Below are 11,526 nucleotides of genomic sequence, written 5' to 3'. Positions count from 1 at the left end.
CATAATAGAGACCGTGTGAAAACGACAGACACAACCCGTCACCAAAAGAAAGCACCGTGATTATTGCACAGTAATAACACGGGTGTGGGGCTCTAAATGACATTTCAAATATCCAAACATCCTATAATTTGCCAATCTAACACCAAATTAGAGGGGATTCATCACTCATTAGTCATTACCATGTGTTAGACATAAACAAATAGCATTAGAGTAAAAGTAAAACAGCATATAAATCTCAAAATAGCCTCTAAGGAACCGTGTCCCAAACAGTCATCACTGCAGCAACAATTGTCACTAGGGAAATGCAAACTGTTCAAATTGAAATAATTGGGACGTTAAAACTTGATGAGTAATGAGAATGCTAAAATAACCGCCATGACATTACCAGAAAGGGCATTTCATATGATTTCAACATTCTAGTTTGGAAAGACCAGCAGAACAATTTAAAGAAATCAATCTTTCCTAAGCTCCATGTATTCACGGCGAATACCTTCAGCATTTAGGATTACAATTTCAAGTTTGTCTCCCTGTAGAACACCCATGATTTGTTAATAAAGCGAAAGATGAATCTCACAAAGAAGGGCGGAATTGTTGAGAAAAAGAAACTTACAGTATATATATCTCTCTCAGTTGCAGATGCAAAGACAGTTTTTACCAAATCAACTGCTTCTGATTCAGAAAGCGGTGTAACAGCATCCTGAAAGCCACAGTTTTAAAAATCACTAATCAGGTGTATATAACTTATAGATGCTAATATAAACCCATAATTTAAGTCGGCAACATACCAGGGCAGGCAATAAGAGAGGGCTGGGAGACTTCAGCTGGTTATCCAGAAAGGGCATGATGAGTGTGGAACCAGAACCTTGGGAACTATATCCAACTTTCTCATAGGAGCCAACGGCATCATATGTGAAGACACAACCCTTTCCTGTAATTTTGAAATCAGCCCCCCACCCCCAAAAGCCAAAAAAAAAGGCTTGTTAACACAGAGAGGACATGAATACAACACTCGAAGAAAGTAGTGATTTACCTTCACTGTCAAGGCCACCTAAAACATTGAAGGAATAATAAGGAAAGAATCGTTTATAATAGAGCGTATTAGAGAGTAACTGAGCCATCGCAGGGCAGCTCATCTGCTTGTTGTGTTGGTGTTGATAGATCTGCATTCAAGAGAGGATATCTATGTGATTAGTCATCAGTTCAAGTCTCCAACTTTTATAACCAAAAAAGCAAATTTCTAGAGAAACCAGAATCACCTACAACATAAAATCATTGGCTGACTTTTAGAAATAATAGATTAGAAGAGAAGTGTCCATTCTTCATGAAGATGAATGCTTATCCTCTACATGAGGATAGGCAAGATGAAGACAACGAAATTATCATAGTAACCTAAAAGACAAGTATGGATATATATACAAGATCACCAGAAGATTAATTTTATTTTTATAAGTTATCACCAGAAGATAATCTATACGGATGAACATTTTTTTAGATAAGTATATAATGATCGTTTTATTGCTATTTACACTCCTAAAATATTGTTCTCAGCAATAAGACTTGCTGGAAAATATAAAAGAGAAAAATTATAAACAAATGAAAGAAACGAGTATCTTCAAAGTTAAACAAAATAGCCGTTTGAATCTCACTCACAATATATCTTTATAAACCTACTCAATATTGTATCCTCCAACCTTATATTACAGCACAGTTAGTATAAAGTTATATCCTGAAGCCTCACCAAATGCCTAGCTGCCAAGAGCTTTTGTAAAGCTTTCACATCAGCTTGAAAACCAGAAGAGGCCATCACGCATTTGTCTGCCCTGCAAGGTTGAGGGAAAGAGAAATCAGGTGCAAAGAGTCCGCAAAATAAGAGCAAACTGACCAAAAGTTGCTCAAAGCCATTAAGCAACAAAATGAAGAAGATTTGACTTTAGTTATCTATCGCCCATTGAAAACACAATATTTCACAAAGCTTATACCGCATCCTTAAAGCGAAGCCTAGCAGAATCTCCTAGTCCACGACTTCTACATAGCTTTCCCCTTTTATCATTTTCTTATAGCCCAAAACAACTTCATTAAGAATCCTAAACATTAACCTCCTTTAAAAAATCACAAGAATCCCACTCTTCCAATCAATTGTCCAGAAGTTTAAGAACTTCTATACGGCCCAGCCAGTATCGAATTAAGTAAACTTGATTATTATAGACGAGGTAACTCTAACGCACCATTTTTCCCTAAATATTGTGCTAACCAAAATAAAAAATTTATACTTTAATGAGATGGATACACGATGCAATCCCACTCCTCCAAATATTATAGCTGAAAACCACTCTAACCCACCAATCCCAATCCTTTCAATCAATCACCCAGTACAAACCAACAAGACAGACACTCAAAAAAGTTGAAAACGTTAATCGAGAAAATACAGGGATAAAGGAGCCTACAATTTGCAGATTTTAGAGTAATCACGAGTGAGAATATTGTAACCGCTCGACATGCGAGTATCGGCCGCGACGACGCAGTAATCGGCTCCAGCGACTGCGACGCACGATCTTCATATAATAGACACAAAACAGAAAGTATAACATAAAAAGGCATTAAGAATTGTGGCAAACAAAAACAAAAAACGAAAATATTGAAGCGATCGAGAGAAAGAGAGAGTACCCGCCATTGTTGTCGTACGGAGACCAGTTAGCTTGCTGCTTGGTCATGGTTACTTAGACACTTGATGCAGCTGAGAAACTACGAGAGGACGAGAAATAGGGCTAGAGGAAAGAAAGGGGTAAAGGAGCTGAATTAGATCTTAGGTGTCTTTTTCTGCAAGAGAAAAAACCAGCACAAGAAATAAACGGCGCCGTTTCGTATTGTGGGCCGTGTTACTCCAATCGGCTCAATGGATAATCTAATTCACTCATTATGGGCCGATTATACTGGGCTGACAATATTTTGTAAAGGTTTTAAATATTTCTAAAATATACATTAACATAATATGATATTTTTATCATTAAAAATAATGATAAAAATATGATAAAAATATGAAAAATGATAGATCAACAACAATAACACAACTTTAACAAATTTTGTTTTCAAATTAACTTTAACACGATTATTTTTTTGTCAAAGCTTTAAAACAATTAAAAATTAATTCTTAAAAAATACTCTATCAAAAATTTTATATTAAGTTACTTTAAAATATTATTTTATATATTTTACTGATATAATTAATTCTATATTAAAAAAATTGATGTAGCAAATCATATAAGTAGAATGTATAAAAATAATTATATATAAAATTAATCTACAACAAAATAAGTTTTTTTATACTTTTTAAATTTTTTTTATAATTTATACAGAATTTATCTAGACTTTTGCAAATTCTCCCGAAAAAAATGAAGCGTTGAAAGTCGGAAGAAAATAAGATGAAAAAAATTAACCAGACGGCAGACAACAGGAGTTAAGAACATAAACGGGGGAATACGAAAACACAGAGACTAGAGAGAGAGAGAGAGAGAGAGAGAGAGAGAAGAGAAGGACCATGGGGACCTTGTGGTTATGGCTCTTGTCCTTCTTCTTCCTTGTTGGTCTACTCTGCACCCTAGGTTTCCAGGTAATTTTGTTTCCACGGCCGAATCAGCTTGTCCGTTTATTTTTGTTAATTTAATGTTGAAAGTTCTGATCTTTTATTTGCTAGCTATGCATACATGATTTCTTTCCCTATGTGTCTTGGGCTTTCCTATTTCTTAGAATTCGTTTCTTTCTCTCTCTTTTGCTTGGCACATTTCTTGACCACAGTGAACCCCACGCCTGTTTTACAAATCAATAGGTTTGCTTTATTAAAAAACATGAAATTTAGTAAGATAATTACAATTACACAAAAAAGGTGAAATCTTAAGGTTTATATGCGTCACGTATTATCACATTTCCGTCGGAAACTCTGGGGATCTCACTTTTTGCCTCATCAAATATAAGTTGCCTAGAGAACTAACGAGTGTATTTGAGAATTATTTTCATTGTTTCTGAAATTAGTTATCTGTTAGGTGTGTAGCTGCTGAATGCACAAACTATTGGGTATTTCATAAGATTGTTGGAAAAAAAAAATGGAAATTAGTTTAAGAATTGAATTTTTTATGCAGCAGAACTAGAGTTCTATTGAAATTATTGTTGCATCCAATTAATACTGAAGTGCATTGAATACATATCATCTTACGATATATTATTACGTAAGAGGATTAGTGATATTGGCCTAAAGAACAAGAGCGCTGTGGCTTTTAACTCATAAACTAGACTGACATATTGCCGTGCTTTTATTTCCTAATGTTTGAAAACTTAAAGAATCCTGAGTTCTGAAGATGTTTATTGCAGCTTATGTGCTTGGTGGACCTAGAGTTTGACTATATCAATCCATATGATTCAGCATCCCGGATAAATGGGGTCGTTTTGCCAGAGTTTATAGTTCAAGGAGTGTTATGCCTCTTCTTTCTACTTACCAGAAGTTGGCTTATGTTTGTGTTCTCTGTGCCGTACCTATGTTATAATGTGAGATTGTAAGTTTTCTTCTTACCCACATCTACAACAACATCGTGAATCAAGTACATTTGACCTGTCTTCTGTTTGAAAGGCATCCAACATTCCCACCTGACTGTATAATGCACTTTAAAACTTACATTTATGTCATTTAATATTGTGATGATTATATTTGATAAACCGATGAGGATGGGCAGTAAATTTTGGTGTTTACTCTTAGCAAAAACTACGTCCTTTATTCTTATAAAAAACTACCTCCTTGTTTTTTTGATTAGCATTTGGCGTCCAGAAAAATTCCCAACTTATCCCGGAGGTGCAAATTCTCCCAGTCCGATGGCCCTAGAAATTGTATGCACCCAAAGTTTCAAACCTTAGGTTTGGAGGGAGCATACCACCAAGATTAACTAATTGCAACTGAAAGTGTGGAATGCATAATCGTTTGTTAGATCCATGTTTTATCGTCTAATTATAGAGGTGACACTAAGGGAGACTGGTTATTGCATTCAGATGAATTTTCAAATCCCTTTACTTTGCAATGAGTGAACTTAGACAAGGATAAATGTACTATTCACAGTCATTTAACCTCAGGAGTTATTGGCTACTGGCGAAGATTGATAAGTTTTTGTGTATGTCTTCTTTTGTGATATAAAGAAATGATTATCCTTCATTGCTGGCTGTCAGTTAAGTGAGAGGATGAGTGAGAGGATGTACAATGATGTCCCCTGAGATTTAATTGTCTATGGTTATCTGGCTCTATCTTATCCGCTACTTTCATGCTAAAAAGTAGCGCTTTCATATCCCACCTGTGGAAGGACAAGGAGACATTTATCCTGGTCTTTTTTGGTGGAGATCAAATATCACTGCATGGACTTGGAATCTTGCAGTAGTTCTATCAATGATCTGGCACAATTTGCTTCACTTACAGCTTTTGGCCTAAAAACTCAAGCCAAATGATGATTATGTATTTCCTAAATTTTTGAAATATTCATAATCATTTGACTTGATTCTAATGTGGTATATTCATAATCATTTGGAATATTCATAGCCCATGTTCATACATAACCATTTTCTGATTTGACATGGGATAAAATGGTTTGACATTGAATTTTGCAAGTTGTTGTTTACTCATAATCAGGCCCCTTTTCAAACAGTGTATCTGAGATGATTAATAAACTGTCGATCAGGTACATGCAACGGCAGCACTTGGTTGACGTAACTGAGATCTATAACCAGCTGAGATGGGAGAAAAAGCTTCGGTTTTTCAAGATCGGCTACCTCATTATGCTATTTTTCCTCTCTCTATACTGGTATTTTGCTAATATATGTTCCTGTATCTTGGTAAATTGCTGTTGACTCTTTTAGGGAAACTTTGGTGAAATTATGTAGTCCTTCAATGTAAAATTTCTTTTAGGTTGATTTCAAGCATCTCAGTGGAAGATGAATAGTCCAGGAGTACGTCTCTTGACAAGCTTGCTGCTGTAAGCCTGTAAGTTTGTAGCACTTCTTGAATTTTGTTTCACAAAATGACTTACAGATATATGTTAAACTTATAATTTGTCCAAGTATATAAACGCAATTCAGTTTTTTTTTTTTTTTTTTTTTTTTTTGAGGTCATTTAGGCAAGGGAAATAAAAAAGTATTTCCTCATCATATCACACCATTTACTTCGTGCCTGATACTTGCTTTAAATGATGTATGAACTGTTCTCTAGAATTTTACTTTATGCTTTTACTGTGAGATGTAATTAGTTATCTGGATCACCGATTGCCTCGTTCATCTGCTTACTGTTTTTGGTGATGAGTTCCAGGTATCTTGATGGAGGCCTGAGATATGGGTTTTTTGGGATCTTTTTCCAGGAGTACACTATAAATTTAGCCAGCATTCAGGCACCTCATTGGCGATTTATTAATGTGTTGGTACCATCATCGATGTTCCACTCTTTATATGCAGGCATTCTTCCTTTTTTTTTTTTTTCTTGTTTATCAAAAACCCTTGTATTCTAATTAGCTATAGTACTAGATTGCAATAGGTCATCATGTCTGTTTAAGTACTTTTATTTGTAGTAAATATGAAGAAACTTAACCATATGCAACTCAGAAGCACGTGTTTTTGCTCTTCCTGAGGTTGGCATTATTCATAATAATAGATAGAAAACTGGAAAAGCACAACGGTGAATCGCTTTTGCATAGAACTGCTTATCTCAGAAACTTTGGTTAACAATATGTTTTTGGTACTGACCGATGAAGGGTTTGACGCCTACGACTCTGAATTCCATATGGGTAACGTTCGTTGCTCTTAAGGCTTTTACTCTTTTGTGTACTGGATAATTTTGGAGTAATAAAAGTCGGAGATCTAAAACCAGGTTTCATCTGTCTGGCGGAAATCGATTTCGTATGGTAGGCAACAAAACTGATTCTGAAAGGAGTCAGATTTCCAAATGAAAATAGAGGAACGTTTCTGGGGTATAAACAGCTTGGGAATGAATATATTGTATGTAAACAATAAATAAATAAGTCCAATACGTTAGAATAAAATTGCTTAAGCAGGATGTTTCCTAGATGCGAGGAAATCCATTTGACAATCCCTCCCAATTCTATCTATAATTAGGTGTCACCAGTTGCAGGGAACTCGGATCATTCTTACTTAGTTAGATGTCAGGCGGGGACTCCAGAGTCAGTTTGGTTTTTCAACTAATTTCAACTCATCTTATTTAATCATTATAATTTTTTTAAATTCTATCACAAAATATAATAAATAATTTAATTTGTTTCAAATCTCAAAATAATAATAATGTTAAAAAATAATATTTTATTTAATTTTTAACTTTCATCTTAACTCAATTCAATATCTAAAAGTAATTTTAGCTTGTTAGTCCGTATAATTTTAAAGCAATTTTGTGATTTGAGACGTTTTTTATGTCTGAAATATTGATCCATTCATATTCAAAATTTAAATTAGCACTGTTTTTAATAAAATTAATTTTTTAACTAATCACGTTAAATTAATATATATATTAATGTACAATTATACTTGTAACTAAAATTTTCCAATGATATAATAGGTCCTCGGAGGATTATTATTTGGAAAATGATGGGGACCGTGCCTCATTTGGACTGAACTTTTTATTTTATTTAATGTTTGAGAAAATGATTATTACTGACTTTTAAATATATCTCATAAAATGTGTCTGTTTATAATTTTATATATATTTAATTATTTTTTAAATTTTTTTATTTTTTATTAAGAAAGTGATTATTAATGAATTTATATTTTTTTAATTTTTTTTAATAATTAAGGATGTTTACAATACTTAAAAAAAAATCATTTACATTAGTGTGAACGCTAGCATTGTCCTTATTATATTCAACAAGTCTCTCTATCTTCAAATTATCTGTCTTTGACAACTTTTTGAGTAAGTTTCAAATGTTTTCCTGCTTTAATAATTGATGGGAATCTATTTCAGGCATCCATCTTTCTTTAGTTCTTAAAATTCTTCAAAAAACTTTAAGGGATCTAAATTAATTTAATATATAGACATATAAGTATATATGCATAATATATAGAGTAGTGGTAGGGATACAAGTAGCTAGCTATAGTAATTTGCAACTCATCTTTCAAATTAATAGCAATTTTATAAAATAGAGCTATATAAAAAGATTGTATGGGGAGGCTTCTTCCTTCTTGGCATGACAAGCTATGCGTTTAAATTGTGCAACAAGCTAGTGGCATAATTTCCTATTATCCTCAGAGGTAAATTTCAGATCTAGGTCCCACCTCACCGACTTTCATTCTGAATAAGTCGGTGCCCAAATAGTCAAGAATAGTGATAGGCTAACAACTTTAAAAAAAAAAAAAAAAAAAAAAAAACAAATGACATGATTTTATTTTTTTAAGATATTTATCTTATTTTAATGTAATTTTTTTTATAAATATGAATGTATATCTTGTATTTAATAAAAATCGAGAAAGTAAAGATGTAGTCATCAAAATCTCTTTTCATTTTTCTCTCTTCTTAATCTTCTTTTATATTATATTATATTTTTTATCGCGTTCTTAACAATTTTTGTATTCGGGTAATCTAATTATGTGAATTGATGATATGATAAATTCAAAGTGTTAGTTAACTTAAATTAAGTCAATCGAATTTGTCTAGAAAAAATTCAAACATAAACGTCCCTTCTTATTCTAATAATTAAGATACTAAACATTTAGTATTAGATGAACAAACCTCTGATCATACATAAGATGTCAATTTAATTACAATCAACAAGTCAATCAAATTAATTAACATCTAATATTAACTCATGAATTACCGAACAAATAGTTGGATAGTAATCCAACTGTTGATGGTAGTGGCTGCAAATAAATCTAACAACATATATTTGGTTACCAGCTTGAAGGACCGCGTCTGAGGAGCCGTGGTGGCTGCGAATACAATACGGCATTTAATAGTGGTTGTAGGGGCAGTGATGCGATGGATGCAGAGAGTGGTTGTGGAGGGTTTTCTGAGTTGGGTCATTTTCAATTTATAGAGGATTTTGGAATGGACAAAGGCACGGAGAGCCACTCTTTTTGATAATGAAAATCTTGAAAGGCAAGAGTATTCCACAAAGATAAGGTTTAGAGACGTGAGGAATCTCTACCCATTGCAGTTGAAAAATGGTGCAGGTCGGGATAAATTAGATTAATTTGCAGAGGGGAAGAAAACAAAAAATTGTCGGTCTGACTGGAGGAAGAGGGGTACGGTTAGTACCTTTATGGTGCTCCAACTTCTCCAGCGATTGACCAACAACATCGTCTCGGTGTATCACCTGCGGCCCGAAAAATGTTGCAGAGCGAGTACAACGTTATTATTAACCGCTTTTTTATTCGGGTAATCTAATTATATGAAGGATAATGCTTTGACCAGTACCGCTGGTCTTTTTTTTTTTTTCTCTTAATGATTAAGAAAAAATTATTTAATATTATTATAAATTTTTTATATATTTTTAAAATATTTAAAAGTATTAAAAATGATTTGAAAAATAAAACAAAAAAAAAATTTTGCCTCTAGCACCATCCTTATATGAATTGATAATATGATAAATCCAGTTTTTTGTATAAAATAATTGACCACAAATATAATTGCATTAATTTTAGTTTTAAAAAACTTATTAAATTAGAAGAAACGCTTACAAATTAACATTATTGATAGTATTTAATAAACGATTGGAAATAGCTAGTTTGCACATATGGCTTCTTTTAACGCTAGCTAGCTAGCTACTTTCGAGTGGCCATAAAAACAAATATAGGCCGTCAAGATTAAAATACACACAATAATATTATAAATACGATATATACACTTACCAACAGAATATATCAAGTTTATGTGTATTTTAGTTGCAACAGCTTCTTAATTATTTGCATATACGTACATAAATCCATTTTCTAAATCTCATGTAATATAATTTTTGCACATGCCTAATATTATTCCGGTTCTGACTTTAATTTCTAGGCATGTCTCGATCGATGAGAATAAAAATATAGTGGGGACTGAAGGTGCGTAATTCAATGAGACGTATTAATTTACACGAGACCAGCTTTGAGCTAGAAAGATGAACTGCTTCTGTTGGAAAAATAAAGAGGAATATGTTTTTTAAGGAGACTTTATTAATTTGTGGTCCTTATGCATGCCTCCCAGCAATATTGCTTTGAGTCTTGATGACTGCAAACCCACAAATTGCACGCGCGAGAAAAAAGACTAGCTAGGTTGACGATAGTTGATCTGGAGATCAAAGAAGCGAGCTGATAAGGGATATACTTCCTATCTGTCGATTGCGCAATTTGATTGCGTGAACGAACCGAAGTTCAGGTAAAGAGAGACCAAAATTAATAAAAGCTTATGTTGAATTCCGGTCGATATTTATTACACAAACGGACAAATAACCAAGACTGACCAATTCGGCCATAGATCCATCTTCCGTGCATGTGTTTGGAATTTGAATATTAATTTTAGGGAGACGATCGATCAAGATAAACAGGCCGGGCACTTTTACATATGCATTGGTGTCATGGCACGGGGCATGCCACATCAGCACGTGGTCCAAAAGTGCCCAATTATAAGCCAGGATTTAGTTTATTTTTCTCCGTTTGAACTAATTATTGATTAGTCAAGCATGCAAGGATGCAGGTGTGTTCGATGATCAATACAAACCTCATGACCTCTCAACGTCCTAGACGCTAGCTGGGAATTTAAGCAAGCATGCAAGTTGCTCTTCTTAATTGAACCAGACTCACTCGGACAATAATGCATGCATGCTTACTAGCTACAACTACTGTAACGTCTAGATTCATTCAATTGGACCTAGACATGGTCGTCTACATTCACATGAGACTCTTGCTATGGCCTTAAATTATTCTTCCTACACGTGTTTAGAAAAAAAAAAACCTTTTCACACTTATCTCTTACTTCAGCGTTCGTAAACAGGCAAGATTAATGAAGTTCCTAACGGCATTGGTAATATTAGTATGTACTCTTGCCTCCGTACATTAATGTTCCCATAAGCTTGGAAAAAAAAATATATATTTTTCTATGCATACGTAGCTAGGCATGTCTATCTCTAGCTTTTTCTCTGTTTATTTTTTCGTCACGTGACACCTAGGCATGCTGCATGCCTTTGATTTTAGGAATTTTGGGTAGGCATATATATATCAAATGGGCCATGGAGTTCCCATTTGATCATGAGCGTTCAATATTCTAATTCGTGCTTGCAAATGGCTTCAAATTAGTTATCAAGGCTAGCACAGCTATTAGCCATAATCATTAACGTCTAATTACGGTACTGGTTTAATTTACGACCCAATGAGAAGAAGAAAACCCAATGAACTCATGTATAAGGATATATGCATGACTCTTATAATTCATAAAATAGTATTTGCAGTACTGATCCATTAATTACATAGACTTCGTACATATATATATATATAAAATAATAGGATTACTACTATTTTATTATCTATTTA

General features: G+C 33.6%; 2 protein-coding genes across 2 annotated transcripts; one reads left to right on the top strand and one right to left on the bottom strand.

Moving 5' to 3' along the window:
- Positions 1 to 205: 205 nt before the first annotated feature.
- LOC122286943 (proteasome subunit beta type-1) lies at positions 206 to 2,808 on the bottom strand. Its single transcript, XM_043095451.1, has 7 exons — positions 2,665 to 2,808; positions 2,445 to 2,552; positions 1,739 to 1,820; positions 1,031 to 1,160; positions 786 to 928; positions 611 to 697; positions 206 to 527 (listed from the first exon to the last, which is right to left on the bottom strand). The coding sequence occupies exons 1-7, from the start codon at positions 2,709 to 2,711 to the stop codon at positions 453 to 455; spliced, it is 672 nt and encodes a 223-aa protein (XP_042951385.1). The 5' UTR covers positions 2,712 to 2,808; the 3' UTR covers positions 206 to 452.
- Positions 2,809 to 3,438: 630 nt separating this feature from the next.
- Positions 3,439 to 6,715, top strand: LOC122286901 (protein cornichon homolog 4-like). Its single transcript, XM_043095448.1, has 5 exons — positions 3,439 to 3,607; positions 4,363 to 4,544; positions 5,709 to 5,831; positions 5,936 to 6,010; positions 6,332 to 6,715. Exons 1-4 carry the CDS (start codon positions 3,536 to 3,538, stop codon positions 5,967 to 5,969), a joined length of 411 nt encoding a protein of 136 aa, XP_042951382.1. The 5' UTR covers positions 3,439 to 3,535; the 3' UTR covers positions 5,970 to 6,010; positions 6,332 to 6,715.
- Positions 6,716 to 11,526: the final 4,811 nt, after the last annotated feature.

This window comes from Carya illinoinensis, chromosome 1, assembly GCF_018687715.1.
Source record: "Carya illinoinensis cultivar Pawnee chromosome 1, C.illinoinensisPawnee_v1, whole genome shotgun sequence".
Lineage (NCBI taxonomy): Eukaryota > Viridiplantae > Streptophyta > Magnoliopsida > Fagales > Juglandaceae > Carya > Carya illinoinensis.
The sequence above is the reverse complement of the archived record's forward strand: the minus strand, read 5'-3'. Positions and strand labels throughout refer to the sequence as shown.

Bases quoted from the DNA above. Each gene is read 5' to 3' on its own strand.
- LOC122286943 (XM_043095451.1), bottom strand. From the start codon at position 2,711: ATGACCAAGCAGCAAGCTAACTGGTCTCCGTACGACAACAATGGCGG. The intron at 698-785 runs GTATGTTGCCGA...TGTGGCTTTCAG, and splicing joins CTCTCTTATTGCCTGCCCTG to GATGCTGTTACACCGCTTTC. The intron at 528-610 runs GTAAGTTTCTTT...GGTGTTCTACAG, and splicing joins CTGAGAGAGATATATATACT to GGAGACAAACTTGAAATTGT.
- LOC122286901 (XM_043095448.1), top strand. From the start codon at position 3,536: ATGGGGACCTTGTGGTTATGGCTCTTGTCCTTCTTCTTCCTTGTTGGT. The intron at 3,608-4,362 runs GTAATTTTGTTT...TGTTTATTGCAG, and splicing joins TCTGCACCCTAGGTTTCCAG to CTTATGTGCTTGGTGGACCT. The intron at 5,832-5,935 runs GTATTTTGCTAA...AATTTCTTTTAG, and splicing joins TTTTTCCTCTCTCTATACTG to GTTGATTTCAAGCATCTCAG.